Raw genomic sequence first — 22,488 nt, forward strand, 5'->3', positions numbered from 1 at the left:
TCATATATATATATATATATATATATATATATATATATATATATATTAAAATGGATGTGAAATTATACAGAATAAGATAAGATTAGAATAACCACATTTACCAAAATGTGCAAGTTAATATACATTGAGAATAAAATGAGATAAAACGGCTTGAGATAGTTTGCTCATCACCTATATTAATTGACCTACATATGCGCCAAATTATGGGTGTGAAACTACGATACGATTGTGTTAAAATGAAACGAGATAGATCTAAAATCACATATAAGATAATTATCTCGAAAAACATATAATTTCTCTGAACTAATGTAAATTTAACTAAGATAGAACATAATGAAAAAAAAATTCCATATAAGGATGTGTGCATGCTGTGAAAAGATATTAGTATTGTTCGTATGTTGATTTTGAATCAATTATTAATATTAGAACTATGTATTTCTATTATTGTTGTTCTTATTGTTACTATTGTTATTATTATAAATGAGAATTCATATAATTGATTCTACCTTAGTTTGGATTTAGGCATGACTGTAGATGATGTTAATTTCAAAGTGCTATTCTATGTTGGGGTCCTTTTAAGATTGAAACACTTTTATTAAATAACTTTTCTAACAAAGTGTTTTTCTATCGTAGAACCCGTGTAGGATTGTTGTTAGAAAACTGTTAATTTAACAAATACTTTTATTAAATAACTTTTCAAAAAAGTCTTAGAAAAAAAACACAAATTCGTGTTTGGTAAATTCATAATTTGATTCTACCTTAATCATTACGAAAATGGAAATGTAATGAACCAATATCTGTCATGCAGGGTATACTTTGGGACATTGGTATCCCTTTGATCTGTTCTTCTTCCAGGTAACACAACAGATAACACAATAAAGCAAGTGTACGGTAAGGAAGGTGATTAAATAGACTAAGGAATACATCTTCCAACCACCTTGGATGAGGTTAAGGATTTTTGTCCTACATGATTGGCAATTGAAGCAGAGATCATTTTGTACATTGCTCCAAATCTTACAGTCACCGTCTGCTATCGCTGGCCCTGCTTTGGGTATGGTCCAGTAGGTAGCATTGTGAAACTCAAAGCCACAATAAGTGGGAGGCTTGCAACAACTCGACTGCACAAGCAAAAACAAAGATGTAAGTTATATGTACTAGCATAATAGTAGTAGTTTTTTTTTTTTTAATACAATCATTCTTTACCAGATTAAAGGATATCACATAATGCATGGAATTTATCTATAATGCTGACAAAGTTGTTTAATGTCATTTTCAATATGACAAAGATGTCCAAAGAATGGAGATGGAGTACAATGATTTTGTTCTATAAGAACATGGGTGATATTCAGAATCGCAACAATTATAAAGGTAAACTGCTAAGCCACAATGTAAAGGTTTTGGTGAGGGTACAGATGGAGATTAGAGTGAGGGGCGTGGATATTTACGAGAACCAACTCAAATTCATGTCGGAAAACTCAACTATAGAAGTCATTCATCTCTTAAGATTACTGGTGTAGTATTAATATAGGGAGAGGAAAGACTTACACATGGGGTTCATTGACCTAAAAAGGCTTCCGACAAAGTTCAAAGAAAGTTTTGTGGAAATATTTGGAGGCTAGAGGTATACTAGTCGTGTACATTAGGGTGATCAAGGACATGTATGATGGAGCAAAAATCAGGGTAATGATAATAGAAGGAAACTCGAAGCACTTTTCAGTTTTGATGGAGTTGCATCAGGTATCAGGATTTAGCCCAATATTATTTGCCTTGGTGTTGGACGAATTGTTGAGTAAATACAAGATGAGATGTCATGATGTATTTTATTCACGTATAACACGATTCTGATTGATGTTACTCACGACAAAGTTAACATTGAGTTAGAGGTTTGAAGACAGACCTAGAGTCTACTGGATTTAGGTTGAGCAGGATCAAGACAGAACACATAGAGCAAGTTCAACGACGTAACACATGAGGCTCAGGGGGAAGTGAGACTTGATACACAAGTCATCCATTAGAGACGAAGTTTCAAGTACATTACATCTTATATACAAGGAAATGGAGAGATCGACGATGATATCACTTATTGTATTGGTGTAGGGAGGAACAGAGACTAGCATTCTGAGTCTTTTGTGATAAGAAAGTGCCATCAAAATTTAAAGACAAATTCTATAGACTGATGGTTAGACCAACTATGTTTGTATAGGTACAGGGTAGAGTGTCGCTCAATTAAGAACTTTCACATTCAAAGATAGAAGTTTCGAAAATGAGGATGCTGCAATATATAGTAGGTATACTATTGGACTAGGATTAAAAAGGATGATGTCTGGGAGAAGGTAATAGTGACTTCGGTGGAGAATAAATTACAGGAAGTGATGTTTCATGCATTTCTTTTATTATATTGTTTGGTTATAATTACTCTTCTGAATATTTTGTGATACTTTTACTTCAAGGTTATTATTTCCTTTCTAGACTGTTCTTCTTCAGATGAGGGTCTATTAGAAAAGAGTAAGGTTGGTTAGAAAAATAATTCTTTTATCTCAAAAAGTAAGTTTAAAAAAACAAAATTATCTCGGAGATTATAATCCTTAAACTATTTTATATTATATCGGAGGTGGTCTAAAATAATTCCATGATTAATGGGATAAGATGGGTTATACCAAAACTAAATTTAGAATTAACTCTATACTATGAGATATTTCAAACTTATTTGTAAGATATCCCACCTTATACGTAATACAATTTATTCTTTACTAACCATAGTTACTAGCCATTATAATATTTCTCTATTTTGTACCTTTTAAAATAGCCATTAGCCCATTACTCTTATTTCTAAATGATTGTATTTTACTAAATCGATTTTGCCCTTCAATTGCTATATATCCATTTATATTAGTAGTTGTAATCAGGGACGGATATATGGTATTCGGTGGGGGTTTTCGGGAACCCCACCCGTTATCGTAAAACTTATAATTATATTAAAAAAAAATTCAATGAGTTTAAATATTAACAAGTAGGAACCCATAATAAAATAATAGAATAACTTAGTGGTTGGAGGGGCATACTTGAGATGTATGTCATGCTGCTCTTGGTCATGAGTTTGAATCTCTGTGGAAGGTTTTTTTAAAAAAAAAAATTTCAACTTTATTTATTTTATTGGGAACCCATAAGTTTGAAATCTTGGATCCGCCTTTAATTGTAATATTGCTTCTTTAATTTCTCATTCTTTGATTTTGATTACTATATAATGCTTCATGTATCTTGATTATTATATTGTTTTGTTATAGTTACCATTCTGAATGTTTTTTGATAATCTCACTTTATAAGAGTAAGGTTTGTTAGAAAAATAATTCTTTAATCAAAAAAATAAGTTTATAATATTATGTTTGGTAAGTAGACTAAGGGTGTGTTTGGTATGAAGGAAACCATTTTCCAGATGATATTTTCCAATTTTCTCATGTTTGGTTGGCTTAAAGGTTTTGAAAAATATTTTTCAAATCAACTTATTTTTCTCAATTCTAAGAAAAATGACTTCCCTTGAAAAAGTAAGGAAAACATTTTCCAAAACTGTCTTTTAACCTCACTTTTGAGTTGATATATTCATACAACTCTCAAAATCATCCATTCCTACTCCGACACTCAATCCCCCTCTCCCACCCCCAACCCGCCCCCTACCACCCCTATTAAAAAATATTTTAAATTCTTTTCTTACCTCACCCCTACCCAAAACTCAAAACCCAAACCCCCTACCCTCTTCCAAAAAAATAAAAAAAATTTAAAAAAAAAAAACAAAACTTTTTTCTTACCTCCCTACCCCCCCCCCCACCCACCCCCCCCCCCCCCCCCCCCCTCAAAAAATTTAATTTTTTAAAATTAATTATTTGAAAATTTTACCCCACCCTCACTCTCCTACCCTGACTCGCACCCCCTAATGCTCCCCATTCAAAAAAAATATTTCAAATTTTCTTCTTACCCCACCCCCTACTAGCCCCCCCACCCCACCTTCCAAAAAAAAATTAATTTATTTTTAAAAAAATCAAAATTATTTTCTTACCTCACCCTTATTACCTATTTTGACAACCCCAATGCCCACCTACCAACCCCCTCTCCAAAAAAATTAATATTTTTAATTTATGTTTTAAAATAAATTCAATTTTTTTTATCCCATCTTTTTATCATATTCGTTCTCATTATTTTTGTTAAATATATACAAATACTTATATAAAACATATACTTATCCAATTTGCATAACGAATCACACAAATATAAGTAAGAAATATCTTATTTTTCTAGAAAATATTTTTCCTCCTTCACATCGAACTCACCCTAAAAAGGTATTTTTTGAGATCAAAAATTATTTTTATAAAATGTATTTTTACGCTTTAACTAAACATTATGTATGTTTTGAAAAATATTTTTTCATTCACCAATCAAAGCACTATAAAATATTTTTCATCCACCAGGAATTTTTAAAGATATTATTTTTAAAGGATATTCTTTAATCAGGAAATTTTCCGTAGATTTCCAACCGATTATGCTATTGTTATTTCTGATCCAATTATATGCATCGCATGCAGTGAACTTAAACTCAGAGACATACTTATGTCATATGCATCTACATAATCTAGATCAATTCATTGAGAAAGAAGATACTATATGGATAAAGAAGAAAGCACGTAATTAAGAACCTGAGTATAAAAATAAACCGGTTTTTGAGTACGCTGACAGAATCTGTAAGCAACGAAACAGCCCTTAATGTGCTCCCAATACTCTTCATTCACCACAAACTTCTTCAACAAGTAGTGTGAGTAATTTCCACCTCTCCCATATAAAGCCCTGCTCACGTTTCTATTGGTGACTAAAACTGAGAAAACCGATAAACAGAAGAGTCCCAAATAGACCAAGTACACCAAGATCCTAAATGTAATGCTGATAAACATGCAGATATGGCAAAAGCGTCCAACCAATATCATAACTGAAAATACTAGTAGAAACACTGCCAGTATTAGCAAAGGCTTCTCCAACACTTTCTGGCAATGCGTAGCGCCGTCGCTGAAGCGTGACCAAATTGAAAACCCTATCGCTGCTACAGAAGCCGCTATAATCACATCTTGAGGGAATGTCGTTTCTATGCGGTTTTCGCGTACCATTTTTTTTTTTTTTCTTTTTTAATTTATGGATTACGAGAATTGAAAAAATAACTGATGAGTGTGATGAATGGATTACGAAAAATTGAAAAAATAACTGATGAGTGTGAATCAGATGTCTATAATCTGAAAAAAAAGTAATACAGTGTGAATAATGAGATCGAAAGTGTATGGAAAATAGGAGGATGAAGGAAGTAGTTTCCAATGGGAACTATTCCAGTTGTCTCCACAACAACACAGCCAGCACTTAATATGCATTAATTTGTTAGATTATTTAGGTTAATATATAATTAGGCCTTTAAACTTATTAGAATATTTCATTTAGATACTCCAATTAAATTATGTTTTATTTGAACGTCTAAAGTTCAAATAAAATCATGATCTAAGTAGAAACTTTAAAGTTTCAATTTAGAACTTGGAAAAAAAATTACATGTGTTTTCATTGATTTATTAGATAATTGAATTAATCATATAAAATATGTCATTTCTTTTAATTATACACATAAATATTAAGTGGACAATGTTTAGTATTTTACAATTTATTAAGGTGAATGCATATGATTCCAAAATTTTAACCAACAATGTGTAATTATAGTACTTTATTAGTACTTAGAAGTTGAGGTGCCCAATTCAAATAAGTTTTTGTGAATTGAATATTCTGATAAGTTAAAAGAAGCTGATTATGTGTCCAGTATTTACGCATCATGTTGGAGTTATTTACGGAAACTAAAAACTTGAAATTCAACAAGTTAACATCAACTTAATATAGTTTAAAGCCTATATCGTAATTCAAATAAATATGGATATATTCTTATTCATAAGATGGTTTAATGTTTCCTGATTGTGGGGGATGGGGTCCCATTACTAGAAAATAAAAGGAAAAACGAAAATATTGGACCATTCTTTAATTCAATGGATTGGAAAATTAATCCAAAAGGATTAGTAGTAGTAGGGTGATTGATCATTTTCTCTAGTAGATTTTAATCAGTTTTTTCATGTCTATCAAATCATTGTTCAGTGTCCAATTAAGAAGAGTTTGATATGATGGAGAAGCCTTACATGTATTAACTTCTGTCAAGTTCAGTCAATAAATTAATGTCATCAACTCAAGAATATCCTATCAAGTTTCTGAGTCAACAATCGTGAATAAACACATCAACCAAGTTGAAGACTTGAAGGTAAACTAGACAAGCTCTAGTGAAATTCGATTAAATTTTGCTTTTAGGTTTATTAAAAGTTCCAACAAAAATATTCAAATTAAAATTTAATGTACGCGGATATAACTCATCTAGTTATATATAGATCACTTTAATGAGTTAAAACATTACACTAAATAGTATATTTATTTAAATAATAAAGATGAATATAATAACTAAATAGGATATTTGTTTAAATAATAAAGATGAATATAATAATTTAATTTAATATTTTCAAGTATTTAAAGATGGAGAATTTATCTATTAAACCTAACCTTTAGCAAACATATTTTTAAAAGTGATCGTCATTCATCTAACACCTATAAATTGCAACAAAATAATACAATGATAGAAACATCAAAATAATACAATTAAATCTAATCTTTACATACAAAAAAATTCTCAAAGTCGTCATCTATCGCCTGTAAACAATAACAAAATAATATGATAATGGAGATGTCAAAACAATACAATTAAACCTAATCTTTACACAAGAAATTCTTCAAAATCAACCGACATTCATTTGGGTTAGAAAATCAAGCATCCATCAATCTAGACATCCAATCTAATCAAATTTTAAAACCTACCAAATATAGAAATACATTCTTTTTTAGACCAACTAAAAGGAAAGTAACTTCATGCCCAATCATGCTCACATAAAGTAAAACCGAGGAAGTAACAAATGTAGTGTATTGCGTTTGCTATACAGAAGCAAAAGAAATTCTAACCTGTTATGACATGATAGGGAAAGGGAAATGCACCACAAGTTCTCTTCGGTTGGAGCTCCCTTACATGTGTAAGGTATTTTAAAATATTTAAATTGATTGCTTTGCAATTTCAAGTGAAAAATAAATATATGAAAGTTTCCTTTTTAATAATGCAAGAACAATGATTTTGATCATATGACAAATTAATTTTCTTAGAGACTAATTAACATGTGTACTTGGAGAACACAAAAAGTATATCCTGGTTGTTAAAGTAAAAATAAATTTATTTATTAATTCCTTATTTTGGCTATAAATAGCCAACATTTTAAGCAATGAAAAACACAACAAAAACCATATATATTCTCCTAATCTCCTTCCGTTCTCTACTAACTTTTCTCACCTTGTTTTACTTTGCTTTTATCTTATAATAATTTTATTATTTCCTTTCTAAGTTAAAACTTGTTGGTTTATAATTAATTTTGTTAATTCCTGTATCCTCTGATTAATTAGGGAAGACTTATATAATTCTTGAATATCCTCTAATTAATCAGGGAAGTGGTTGTTTAATCCTGAGGAAACATTTCACTTTACAAAAATAGTTTCTTAGGACAGTGCCTAGCACGACTCAAGCATAATTAATATATTACTTAAAATCATATCGTTATGATATTTATTTAATATTCAGAATTATTAACTTGTTAAGAAGTAATTATATTACTGTTATAGTTACTATATTCATTATAATATTATTATTGAAATAGTAATGTTATTATACACTGTTATATTATTATACTGTTATTATTATTAACATTTTCTTAACAGTTTAAATATTATTGTTAGTGGTATTTTTACCATTATTCCCCGACAATCTAAGAAACTATATCACATAATATTTGTCCTAAGACCGTCGATAATACTGATGTTGGTGTTTCTATGGTTGCTTCCATTCCAGTCAATTTGTCAAAAAATTATGGTACTACAGAATACAAGTATGAAAATAAACTTGGATATACATCTAATGCTAATAATAAAATCTTCATAAATGATGCATCTCAATGCAAGAGAATATGTGAAAGAAATGACAATCTCGCTAAGTCAAAAATGAATTTGACTGAAACAGATGATATAATTATTGTGGTCATTTCAGAAATGAATATTGAGACCAATGTGAAAATTGGGTGGTAGACTCTAGTGCTACTAGGCACATTTGTATAAATAAAAATAATTTTATATCATACACCCAAGTTGAGAAAGAAGAAGAAATTGTTTATCTTAGGACCTCGAGAACTACTCAAGTTCTTGGAAAAGGCAAAGTTCTTCTTAAAGTTACATCTGGTAAAACCTTGGCATTGAGTAATGTGTTGCATGTTCCTAATATCAGAATTAATTTGATTTTTGTGGCATTATTAGAAAAAATTCGAATAAAGGTTATATTTGAAAACAATGAGGTCATGCTAACTAAAAGTAATATTCTTATTGGAAATGGACGTTGAAATCATGGATTATATATGCTTAATACTCATAATGATATTTCTAAAAATGTATCTACTTCTGCGTATTTGACTGAGTCTATTAGGGTTGTGCAAATTTTCGTTCAAACCGTTAATCCAAACCGATAATTACTTTATCGGGTTAACGGGTCGGTTTTTTTTCATTATCGGGTCGGTTTTCAGTTTAACAATTTTCACTAATGAGTTATCAGTTCGGGCCTCAGATTTCCTTAATTTTTTATCGGGTCATCCGATAACCCGATAAAAAATGCATAGTTGCACACTATGTCCAATACTTAGGGCTTACCCGTCTACTAGCCCAACCCAAAACTCTAAAGGCCCAATTCCCAAACGGCCCAACCCGTATTAATACTTAGAGACTTAGCAACTTAGGCTTAGGGTTTCATTTCATTCATTCATCTTCTTTTAGTTTTCAATTTTCACATCGGCTCAAAGACATCGCATCAGCCTCTCTCGAGTCTCGACTCTCAGTCAGTCAGTCTCTCTCAGCCTCTCTCAGAATTCAAACTTCAAAGTCTATTTTTGCTGAAAACTCAGTATTCAAGCTTGATTTTGTTGAAAATTGAAGAGGCCTAGTCAATTTTTTCTTTTGCTCTCAACAATCAACAGTTAAGAATTTTTTTTGCTCGATTTCATTCTTAGAAGTCTTCTGCTAATCTGCTTTATCTTCAATTTTTGTCCACAGCATCTTCAGTTTCTATCCAAAGCATTGCTACTGCTAATCGGCTAATTCTATTAACCTTTAAGAATTTAATTGCTTGGAATTATTGGTATAAATGAGTGAATTGAAGCACAAAGAAGAAGAAATTTGTCTTACTATTGTCTGAAGTTAAATATTCAAAAAAAATGCGAAGGGGTAGGGCGATAGGGCCAGACGATATGATTGTCTTTCACAGACTTTTGAATGATGAGGAAGACAGGGACATTGTGCTAGGGGAGCTGGAGCACTCAGAGAGGTGTCGCGATTTCAGGTATTGTAGGTGTTTTAAGGTGGAGGAGGTCAGTGAGGCTATTCGCAGAATGCGAAGGGGTAGGGCGATAGGGCCAGACGAGATTCCTGTGGACTTTTGAAAGTTTGCTGGCAGGGCTGGTTTAAGGTGGTTGACCAAATTGTTTAATGGCATTTTCAAAAATGCAAAAATGCCTGAGGTATGGAGGTGGAGCACCATGATTTCTCTATATAAAAATAAGGGTGACATCCAGAGTTGCAACAACTACAGGGGTATTAAGTTGTTGAGTCATACTATCAAGATTTGGGAGAGAGTGGTAGAGCAGAGGTTGAGCAAGATAGTGTCTATTTCGGAGAACCAGTTTGGCTTTATGCCCGGTTGCTTGACGACGGAGCCAATTCACCTGGTACGGAGACTGGTGGAGCAGTATAGAAAAAGGAAGAAGGATCTCCACATGGTATTTATCGACTTGGAGAAGGCATACGACAAAGTTCCTAGGGAGGTTCTTTGGAGATGCTTGGAGGTGAGTGGGGTCCCGGTGGCTTACATCAGATCGATTAAGGACATGTATGAAGGAGCTAAGACCCAGGTGAGGACGGCAGAAGGAGATTCTGAGCATTTTCTGATCCTGACAGGGTTGCATCAGGGATCGACTCTTAGCCCTTTTTTGTTTGCTTTGGTGATGGATGTTTTAACGTGGCGTATTCAAGGTGAGGTGCCTTAGTGCATACTTTTTGTGGATGATGTAGTGTTGATTGATGAGACGCGGAGAGGTGTGAATGATAAAATGGAGGTTTGGAGATTAACACTTGAGTCTAAAGGGTTGAGGTTGAGTAGGAGCAAGACAGAGTATATGGAATGCAATTTTAATGACTTGAGGTAGGAGGACGAGTTGGTAGTTAGGTTGGACTCTCAGGTGGTGTGTAAGAGGGATAGTTTTAAGTATCTCGAGTCCTTGAGTCAGGGAAATGGTGAGATTGATGAGGATATCTCCCACCGGATTGGGGCAGGTTGGATGAAGTGGAGGCTAGCTTCGGGAGTGTTGTGTGATAATAAGGTGCCGCTCAAACTTAAAGGAAAATTTTACAGAGTGGCAGTTCGTCCGGCCATGTCATATGGAGCGGAGTGTTGGCCAGTAAAGAGTGGCGAAAATGTGGATGTTTCGTTGGATGTGTGGGCTTATTAGGAGTGATAGGGTTAGGAATGATATCATTGGGAGAAGGTTGGAGTGGCTTCGGTGGAGGACAAGATGCGAGAAGTTTAGTTGAGATGGTTCGGACATGTGAGTAGGAGGGGCGCAGATGCCCCCATTCGTAGGTGTGAGAGACTGACTTTCGATGGTTTCAGGCGGGGTAGGGGTAGGCCAAAGAAATATTGGAGAAAAGTGATTAGACGGGACATGAAATAGTTACAGCTTATGGAGGACATGATCCTAGATAGGAAGGTGTGGAGGACACGGATAAGAGTAGAAGGTTAGTACCTGCGGGTGGGCCGTAGTTGGAAGCTAAAAGAGCTTTGGGGTGGGGGTATTGTGGGTGAGAGTGTCTTTGGTTTGTTAGTATAGGGTTCTACTGTGTGGGTGCTTTATTTTTATTGTTCCAACATATTTCATGCTTTATTATGAATTTACTTATTATTCTTTGTCCTGAGCCGGGAGTCTATCGAAAACAACCTTGCTACCTCTCCAGAGGTAGTGGTATGGATTGCGTACATTTTATCTTCCCCAGACCCCACTGTGTGGGAATACACTGGGTTTGTTGTTGTTCTTGAACTAGATATGATTGTCAGTTGAAGTGAAAAATAGATGGATTTTTTGTTATATGTACTTTAGTTATTTTGTAAGGTATGTATAAGTTTGTTGTGAAATTGGCTGTTGTAAAGTCGGTAAGTCACTGCTCAATGCTTAATGCTTATATGTTGATATTCTGTGGTCGTGTGGTCTATTATGCTCTATGCACAACTACACATTGTTAAGTTGTGGTGATTTGGTCATGTTGTAATTTTGTTGTTGGCTTGTTGTTTGATTATTTTTCTTTTAAAATTGATACTTTGGATTTTTCTATTTCGTTTGTGCTAATAGTTTTAAATTAATTTGTGACTTTAGTTTTAATGTTTTGTATTCTATTTGTGGCTTTGTGCTAGGGACTTTGTGCATAGAATAGAAACAAGAAAAAACACTAAGCAGTTGGATCTTAGCGACGTAGGCAGTAGCTTACTAGCTTTGAACTTCAAATTAGATATGTTTAATGTTAACGGTTCACTCGATAATCGAACTGATAACAATGAAATACCAATAAATCGATAACCGATATCTTAACGGTTTAGCATATATACAAACCGATAATGAATAAGTAAAACTGATAATTTTCAAAACCGAACCGAACCGACCGATATGCAGCCCTAGAGTCTATTTCTTTATGGCATGCTAGATTAGGACATGTTAATTTTTTTTATATAAAGAATATGCAATCACTTGGTTTGATATTTGGTTTAAACTCAAATAATTATGATAAATGTGAAATATGTGCTGAAGTTAAACTTACTAAAAAGACATGTTTTTCAGTTAATAGAGAAATTGAATTATTATCTTTGATTTACACTGATTTGGGTGATTTAAAACAAACTATGACTAGAGGTGGAAAAAGATATTATGTGACTTTTATTGATGATTTCTCTAGATTTACCAAGTTGTATTTACTTAGAAAAAATAAAGATGATGCTTTAGATGCTTTTGTATCTTATAAAACTGAAGTTGAAAATCAACTTAGTAGAAAGATAAAGAGAATTAGTTCTGATAGAGGTGGAGAATATGTATTCTTAAATGCAATTTGGGAAAAAGAAGGAATCATTCATGAAGTAACTCCGTCTTATTCTCCAGAGTCTAATGGTGTAGCTGAAAGAAAAAATAAAATTTTGAAAAAAATGATGAACTCTATGTTAATTAGCTCCAATGCACCTGATAATTTGTGGGGTGAAGCTATTTTATCTGCATGTCACTTGCAAAATAGAATTCCTCATAAACGAATATGAATTGTGGAAAGGTTATAAACCTAATTTGAAATATTTAAAAGTAAGGGGGTGTCTTGCTAAAGTTCTTTTGCCTAAACCTAAAAAGAGAACTGCTGATTGCATACTTATTGGATATGCTGAACATAGTGCTGCATATAGATTCCTTATATTGAAAAGTGATATACTTGATAGTAATACTATAATTGAGACAAAGAATGTTGAATTCTTTGAATATATTTTTCCACTATGTGATAAAATCTCTCATGCACCTGTCGAAAGAGAAAATGAATCTACCTCTAACATTGAGGGACTGAGAAGGAGTAAAAGGCCTAGAAAAGAATATTTTTCTTATGGAAATGATTTTCAAACTTTTCTTGTTGATAATGAACCATCAAATTATTTTGAAGTTGTATCTTCTTCTGATGCTAAGTTTTGGAGAAAAGCAATAAAAATTGAACTTGATTCTATCATAAAAAATAATACATGGATTTTAACTGATTTACCTCTCAGTGTAAAACCTATTGGTTGTATGTGGATTTTCAAAAGAAAAAATTAATTCTGATGGATCTATAAATAAATATAAAACTCGTTTAGTAGCAAAAGGATTTGCCCAAAAATAAAATATTAATTATTTTGATACATTTGCACCAGTGACAAGAATTTCTTCTATTCGATTACTAATCACTTTGGCATCAATTCATAAGCTTTTATCCATCAAATGGATGTAAAATCAGCTTTCTTAAATGGTGATTTAGAAGAAGAAATTTATATGGTTCAACCTGAAGGATGTGTAGTGCCTGGACTAGAAAATAAAGTTTGTAAATTAATTAAATCTCTTTATGGCATTAAACAAGTTCCTAAACAATGGCATGAGAAATTTGATCAAATTTTAATAAAAGATGGATTTTCTTTTGTTGAAGTGGATAAATGTGTTTATACTAAAGTAGTAGACAATGATTATGTGATAATTTGCTTATATGTTGATGACATGCTTATATTTGGTACATGTTTAAATATTGTAGAACGTACCAAATTATTCTTGTCTACTAATTTTGATATGAAAGATCTGGGTGATGTAAATATGATATTGGGAGTTAAAGTTATAAGGAGTGATGGTGGAATAATGTTAACACAGGGACATTGAAAAAGAATAATGGTGATCCAGTTGCCCAGTCTAAATATGTACAGATTATTGGGAGTCTAATGCTTTTGATGAATTTTACCAAACCTTATATAGCGTATGCTGTGTGTAGACTAAGTAGATATACTCACAACCCCAATAAAGAGCATTGGTCTGCATTAATGAGATTAATGAAATAATTAAAAGGAACCATGATTTATTGTATTCTATATAGCGAATTTCCTCCTACCTTAGAAGCATATTGTGATGCAAACTGGATCTCTGATTCAGATGAGACGAAATCCATTAGTGGTTATGTGTTTACATTAGGTGGTGGTGCAGTATCGTGGAGATCAGCTAAGCAAACGATCATTGCTAGATCAACTATAGAATCAGAGTTTGTAGCTCTAGAGTTAGCTGGTACTGAGGCTAAATGGCTAAGAAATTTCTTAGCGAATATTCCTTTTAAAAAATATGATCTGTTGTCTCATAGCCCTTTTAATAAGAATGATCTATCGCCTAATATCCCTTTAAAAATGGATGATCTGTTGTCTAATATCCCTTTAAACTAGGATGATTTGGTGTTTCCTGTGTATATATACTGTGATTGTCAAGCCGCAATTGCTATTGCGAAGAATAAATCTTACAGTTGTAAGAGTAGACATATGAAATTGAGGCATGGTGTTATTAAGCAACTGCTGAGAGATGGAATAATTTTCATTAATTATGTGAAGTCTGAATTGAATTCTGCTGATTCACTGACTAAACCTGTAGGAAGAGAATTAATTCTTCAAATCTCAAAAGAGATGGGGTTAAGGCTAATATGATTGTATGATTGTCAATAGAGATGGTGACCCAACCTATGTGATTGGAGATCCCATGAAGTAGGTTTATATGGATAATAACAAGTAGATATTGACTCTGTGCACTTATTGAGAGTGCTGGAACTACTACTAAAATAGAGGGATGAGTTATTAACTCTTAATGAATTCATAGTCCTTATGGATGGTGTATTTACAACAGTGTGCACTTGATGAATTCACCTATATGAGAAGTGGAATGAGGCCATTCCTATGAAACTTTTGGCCTTAGTCTCTAGAGCTCTCATGAATATCAGGCACGCGCATGACCTATTGGCGCAAAACCGTGTTGAACAATAAAATTACGGTCAAAATGTGATTGATAAAGTCTCTAGCTTACAATAAGAGTTATTTGGTTCACAGAAATATTATATTTCACCAATAATTCTGTAAGTTAAATTTTATCGGTCTAAGTTTGGTTCATAGTCCAAAAGACACCAAACCTATTGCATTTTGTCCATATAAATCCAACAAGTTTTAACTTTTTATTTTAAATATTTTAAAATATATGGGGGATTGTAAGGTATTTTAAAATATTTAAATTGATTGCTTTGCAATTTCAAGTGGAAAATAAATATATTAAAGTTTCCTTTTTAATAATGCAAGAAAAATAATTTTGACCATATGGCAAATTAATTTCCTTGGGACTAATTAACATGTGTACTTGGGGAACACATAAAGTATATCCTTGTTGCCAAAGTAAAAATAAATTTATTAATTAATTCCTTATTTTGGCTATAAATAGCCAACACTTTGAGCAATGAAAAACACAACAAAAAACATATATATTCTCCTAATCTCCTTCCCTTCTCTACTAACTTTTCTCGTCTTGTTTCATTTTGCTTTTGTCTTATAATAATTTTATTATTTCCTTTCTAAGTTAAAGCTTGTTGTTTTATAATTAATTTTGTTGATATCCGTATTCTCTGATTAATTAGGGAAGACTTATATAATTCTTGAATATCCTCTAATTAATCAGGGAAGTGCTTGTTTAATCCTGAGGAAACATTTCACTTTGCAAAAATAGTTTCTTAGGACAGTGCCTAGCACGACTCAAACATAATTAATATATTACTTAAAATCATATCGTTATAATATTTATTTAATATTCAGTATTATTAACTTGTTAAGAAGTAATTATATTACTGTTATAGTTACTATATTGATTATAATATTATTATTATTGAAACAGTTATATTATTATACGCTGTTATATTATTGTGTTGTTATTATTATTAACATTTTCTTAACAGTTTAAATATTATTGTTATTGGTATTTTTACTATTTTTCCCCAACAACATGTGATTTATAGATTACGAATTTGAACCATGAAAATCGATCATTAATATTTGTATTAAGGTAAGTAAATTGACTCCATCAATGTTTTTCCAATTCCACGTGAATGCATGACACTTTCTGCATTGGACTTCCCTATGTTTCTGTTTCTTTTTGGACCTTTGTTCTCTGGTTTAACTTACATCTTAATATTTATTGAAGTATTCCCTAGAGTCCTATTTTAGGAGTAATTTTTTAATTGAACAGTAGAAAAAAAAAATATTAATTAATTCTTCTACCATATCTTTTAGAAGTCCCATATATTTTAGGAAGTATAGTAAAAAGGAAAATATTAATTAATTTTCCTACCATATATTTTAGGAAGTCTAATTAATATAATAAAAAATAATTGAATAATAAATTTAAAAATATAGTGAAAAGACAGTTTTGTCCAAAGAAGAGTCTTTTAATTAAGGACAAAAAGTTCAAATTACTTTTTTAAGGGTCTTCACACTTTTAATAAATATATATATATATATATATATATATATATATATATATATATTAGATTATAAATATAGATATAGATATAGATATCGTTGAATTTCAATTTCTTCATCTTCTATTGTGACACCCAAGTCAATCTCTTAAATCAAATTCAAAATTCATTAAATCAAGATCAAACTCTTGATTCTTTAAAGTAACACTAGTATAGTACCCGCGCGATGCGCGGAAAATATTAGATAAAAAATACATAATAGTAATATTTTATAATTAATTTAACCTCATTGAAATGATTTCTAATCCTAAAGAAGCAAAAATAATGATGCACCAAACTGGCAAATAGCTTGCAACTTGTTACAACAAAAGTCCATTTTTCGGGGTCTCAAAGGAGAGTATAGAATCACAAAACTTAGATAATTGAAACTTGATAGAGCTCCTCTTTCAACCTGATTTGAGGACAATATATATAAAGTTAGACTCCTTAATCTGTGTCCCAGCCATGTAATGAATAAGTTATTTGTGTTAAAGTTAGACTCCTTAATCTATGTCCCAGCCATGTAATGAATAAGTTATTTGTGTTATTCAAATGAGATGCATGTGGATCATTTTTCCTTGATAAAATAAAAGTTCAATGAAGAGATAAAGTTGAATCTTTATAGAAATCGAACAATCATTGTGTGACAACCGTTAATCTTATTATCTTCTATTTCACTTTGAAATTTTAATGTCTTCCTCGATTGAGAAGTATCGACCAAGAAATGAAGCTTGTAACTCACGTTCAATATCCTTATCAACAAATCAACTCCACCATATAGATACCAAGTTGTAGCACATTTTGTCCTCAAGTAATCCAACAAAATATAAATAAACCAATTGATAAGAAATTTTCAACTACAAATAGCAAGAAATATAATTTTTTTAAGGTTTTTGCCGAGTGTGTGCTTTGATGTGTAAGACGTACTTGCCGTTTAAGTTGCTCAGACTCTTCAAAAATGTCTTTGGATGCATGTCGAATCCTCAAAAAATAATATATTTTTGAAAGATCAGACACAGATGCGACAACATATTCGAAGAACCCAAGCAACTTAGTTTGCCGCAACAAATGTAAACAGAGGAATATGTAATGGCGGAACACTATTGTGATTTGACTCAAAGAGAACCGATGAAGATATTAGTGATTCAATAATAATACAACAAACTCCAACAACCAATAAAAATAACAAAAAGAAAATAGATAGCCGCCCAACCTAGTGAACTTCAAAATCAATTATGTGAAAGTTTAAGAGCCTATTATTTATTAGAAAATTATATAAGTACCTTACTCCTTAAAAACATTACATGGTTTTTGCCCTTAATCCATCATTAGCAGAAAAATATATCTATATCCGTTAACTTTCTCAGATGACAAAGCAAAATTAAATTAGAGGCCAAATATATGTGTATAACCATCTTACAACTAAAGTGTGATATGTGCCTCATCCTTTGGTACAAAGTCCACAAATATCAATCCATTTTCTTAAAAGAAAATAATACATATGAATGTCAATATCATTAATAACAATCAACTCGCTAGTGTAAGAATAACTTTTGGAACTCAAAATGTTCTTACTGATTCTAAAACTTTTTCAAAGCTCGTCTTTCTTGTATGTATGTCTGTTTGCTATAGTTTCTTATCATAAAATGCCTTGATGTATTAATTGATCTTTATAGATAATAGTTCGATTAAACTACATACATTGCTCCTTTGTCTTCCCAGATGTCCAATGAGAAGGGGTTGAAAATACCTCTCTTTCTTCCATACCCCTCTCTGCCAGCTACTGTATTCGCCTGAGTGTTTGGAATACAAAAAAGTGATGAATAAGAGTAACGTACCAATTTATGCAATTCGGGAGTTTAATTGTTGAAGTGAAGTAAAAGCGAAAAATAAGAAGGAAAAATAGATAATTAATAATCACGTGTGGCGATTCTCAAACATGTAAAACAAATTTCTTTAAAAAATGACCTCATGTCCCCTCCACCAACTAAAAATTCAGGTTACCTTCCTCCTAATTCATTCTTCTACTCAAACTATTCCACAAATTATATTTCAAGTTGTTAGACCGTAAGCCACTCTCAAATTTTTAGAGCAAATCAATAACAAAAACATTCATAAGCCTCGACTACATTAGTTAGAACACAAAATTTGTTAATGTTCCAAAACTGAGATGAACTTTTCAATTATTCAAGGTGTATTAAAAGTTTCTATCACTGTTCAATCAAAACATAAATCAGTTTTGTTCATCACATCTCCCAAATACTATACACAAAATATTAAAGTAAAGTATAAAAATTTATTCACAGATCATAATGTGAAAACAAAATTGGAAACAACCTCCAACCATCGGTACAACTCCACGATATCATAGAATATCAATACAGAATCTTAACAAAATATCAAAAATAGATACAATACTGAATAAACCATACAATATGATAATTTTTAGATATCAACTTGAATGAACTAACAATTAAGAAAAATCTTGATAACATACCTCTTATCTTCGTGCCCGACAAACTTTGAGAAAGAAGTCACTCCAATGATAGATTTCATATTGAAGCATTTACAATATGCATAATTTAGACGTAGAAGAGAGTTTTCTTAGAACATTGGTTATTCCATATAGACATAGATGTTTTTTTTTTAAAATAGATAGCGTAAAAGGAGATCAACATAAGCAGTAAGAAATCAAAGAAGTTGTAACTATTTTTAGATAAAATTATTTTACATTAAAAGTATAATTACAATCTAATTTAAATAGTAAAGGATAATCTAATTAAGTGTAAGAAATTGTATAAGTTTCAAATTTTAAAAATACATGGAAGTTAGCAGTGTATTAGGACTAAAACACATCTTTATAATTGTAAAATTTGAATTTTAGAAAAACTACCAACTATATAAACTCTGTCAAAATTTAAATTTATTTTTTAAAACGTTAAAAACAAATTAAAAATAGTAGTAATTAATAACTACCCTAATAAAAATTAGTTGTTGGCCAATTTTCAATTCTCTATTTGGATGGTGGTTTGCCATGGTTTCATAATGTATGGTATAGTATGGTATGGTATTGTACTGTATGGTATAGTATAATACAATGTTTGGATGGACTGTATCGTTCACTACTATTTAATAACAATTTTTTAGTTTGGTTTGATGATATGGTATTGTATCGTAATGGATAAGTTTACTAAAATGCCCCTAATTATTATAAATTTTAAATTTATCAATAATTGTTAATAAATAATTTTCTTTCTACAAATTTATCACAAATCATGTCTTGTAAACATATTAAGTTGTTAAATTTATGGAAAATTATTTTTTAATAATTATTTTTACTAAACTTTGGTTTGGTATTTGTCATCTTTAGTTTCAGCGTAAACAGTGATCCACATATGCTAGTTGAGCTAGGAAAATTATGCAATCTGTATCTATTTTTGTAATTGAACGTAAAAAAAGTTGTGTAGTTTTTGCTAATTGAGCAATGAGAAGTATATCCTCTGCATCTATTTTTGTAATTGAATTAAATAAATGTTCGTGTAGTATTTGCTTAATGAGCTAGGAAAATTATGTTTTCTGCGTCTATATGCTGTTTCCGAAAATCCTTCCCTTTGCTCAGGAAAATCGTTTTCCAGATGCATCTAGTTTACTATAAGCAGTTAAAGTTTAAAAAGACATACCTGAGAGAATGAGCGTAGAAGAAGAGAAAGCGAAAGATGAAGAACAACCAGAGGAGAAGTACGCAAAAGACTCAGAGGAGAGGTAAACAGACAAGCGTAAAAATAAAAATATATTAGGGTTAAAAGTGATATAGGGTGAAGGGTAAAATGGGATTAAAGAATATTATATAAGGGCATAATTGAAAAAAAAAATCATGGGATACCACCAAATTGGTGGTTCTGAAAAGGCAAAACCCATCGGCAGACCCCTTAAGTATGCATCATCTTTCACTTAGACATCTCAAGTGAACGTTGCTCACTTTTGGCACCTCAAGTAGTCATAAAGTGTGTCATTTTGGTACGTTTTGCTGAATCAACAAAATAATACTATGTGCGTGTATTACACGGGCCAATGAGCTGAAAAATGACGAATAAAATGTGGACATTTGTCAATTTTGTCTAAAATCAAATTTTAAATAACTAATTTTAACTAAAAAAAAATGCCAATTAAATATTGACACTTGGCATTTTTAATACAAATATTATTTTAAAAAAGAATTACACTTAACCCCACCCCTATCAAATGTGTCTTCTTCAGTCCACCTACCCGCCTCCACCGCCCACCCTACCCGCTCCCCCATCACTCAGTCATCTTCTTCAATGCCCACCACTCACCTCCTCTCTCCACCCACTCCCCAGCACCCCCACAACCAAAATCTTCTCTTTATCAATTACCTTCAAATACACCATCGATTTTTTTTCAAAAAAAGAAAAGACTGTTAAGAATTTTTTTTAAACATAATTTGTTAAAAATTTATTAAGATTTCACAATTTGAGAAAATTTTCATAATCGAATGTCAACAATTGGAGGAAATCTATTAAGAATACTCAAGATTTCAAACATTTTTTATTAAAATTTTGTTGAAATTTCACAATTGAAGGAAATATCCACAATCGAATTGTCAACAATTGGAGGAAATCAAGGCAAAAATTTTGTTGAGATTGCCTTAATGAGTTATTTTAGATGCAAAAACATGATGTACTATATAATAAAATCGAGGTAAAAATTGAACTAAAATGAGTGGTTGAAAATTATGGATTTATAGAAATTAGAAGAAGAAGGTGATGGTAGATTATTTCTCCATCATTTTTGGCTATTGTTAAGGAAGAAGTCATGGTTTTATGAGTGATTAATGGATAAAAATGGAGGAAAGTATTGAAGAAGATTAAAAGGAAGAAGAAGAAGAAAAAACAAAGAAATTAGTAAAATTTAAGCTGTCCACGCGCTCAAAGTGTGTGCAACACACATAATGTGCCAAATCAGCAAAACGTGTCATAGTGACACACTTTAAGGCTACTTTAGGTGTTTAAAGTGTAATCCGTTCACTTGAGGTGCCCAAGTGAAAGATGGTGCGTACTTAAGGAGTCTGCGGATGGGTTTTGTCTTCTGAAAATCGAAAGATTTCATGATTTGATAACCATGAAAACATACCATATCATACCATGCCTTTTAAAAACAATCAATACAAATATGATTTTCTTGGTAACCATATCATGAAAAACCACCATCCCAACAGAGGCTAAAAGTAACCGTTTGGAATTATTTTTTAAATGAATATTTTAAGTGAAGACACTTGAATAAATAAGATGCTGACATTTGGATGAATAATTTATAGATATAGATTATAAAGAGAAAGAATCATATAACACCATTCATATATAATGACATTCTAAAATGGACGGTACCACTCAAAACACAATATTTCATATCTTGTTTTTGCAGTTACTTTATAATTTGTTTGAATAAAATTTGCATACCGTTAATATCCCAAATAATATATCTCAATTTATGCTATATGATAGTATATACTAACAATTATCCAAATTAATATTATAGGATGACATATAAAAGTAATTTTCGTGTTACACAGATAGAATTTATATTGGAAATAATATATATTCTCTTCGTCCTAAATTATGTGTCGCCATTTTCTTTTTGGTTTGTTCAAAAAAGAATGTCTCATTTCCTTATTTGGTAAGTTTTTAAAGGCACAATTATAATTTTACCCTTAGTGGTTCCACTTAATTAAAAAAAAAGTAAATAACACATTTTTTGCTAAAGGGCAATTTGGTAAATATTATCAAGTCTTCCCTTATTTTTTAAGTTCCGTGCCCGGTCAAATGACGACACATAAAATGAGATGGAGTTTATGTTGCAATGATAGAATTTTGAGTCAATCAAAATTTTTATGTGTTTTCAATTAATTTAAATTAATTATTATAATTTATAATGTTTTTCAATTTTTAAAGAAATAATAGATTAAAATAAAAGTACAATAACAAAGTAGGGTTTGAGAGGATAAAGTGTATGTCGTTCATATCACTTTTCACAAAGTGGAATTTAGGAAGGGTAGAGTGCATGCCGCCATCTATGCAACTGGTATGTTTAATATTTGAATATTTATTTTTAATTTTAATATATTAAGTTGGTACTAATTCAATTTAATTTAAAATAATT

The 22,488-nt window shown here is 31.3% G+C and overlaps 1 protein-coding gene across 1 annotated transcript; it reads right to left on the reverse strand.

Moving 5' to 3' along the window:
* Positions 1-663: 663 nt before the first annotated feature.
* LOC107862375 (tetraspanin-8-like) lies at positions 664-5,381 on the reverse strand. The gene is made up of 2 exons (XM_016707941.2): positions 4,686-5,381; positions 664-1,118 (listed from the first exon to the last, which is right to left on the reverse strand). Exons 1-2 carry the CDS (start codon positions 5,145-5,147, stop codon positions 801-803), a joined length of 780 nt encoding a protein of 259 aa, XP_016563427.1. The 5' UTR covers positions 5,148-5,381; the 3' UTR covers positions 664-800.
* Between the last annotated feature and the right edge of the window lie 17,107 nt (positions 5,382-22,488).

This window comes from Capsicum annuum, chromosome 3, assembly GCF_002878395.1.
Source record: "Capsicum annuum cultivar UCD-10X-F1 chromosome 3, UCD10Xv1.1, whole genome shotgun sequence".
NCBI classification, from domain to species: Eukaryota; Viridiplantae; Streptophyta; class Magnoliopsida; order Solanales; family Solanaceae; genus Capsicum; species Capsicum annuum.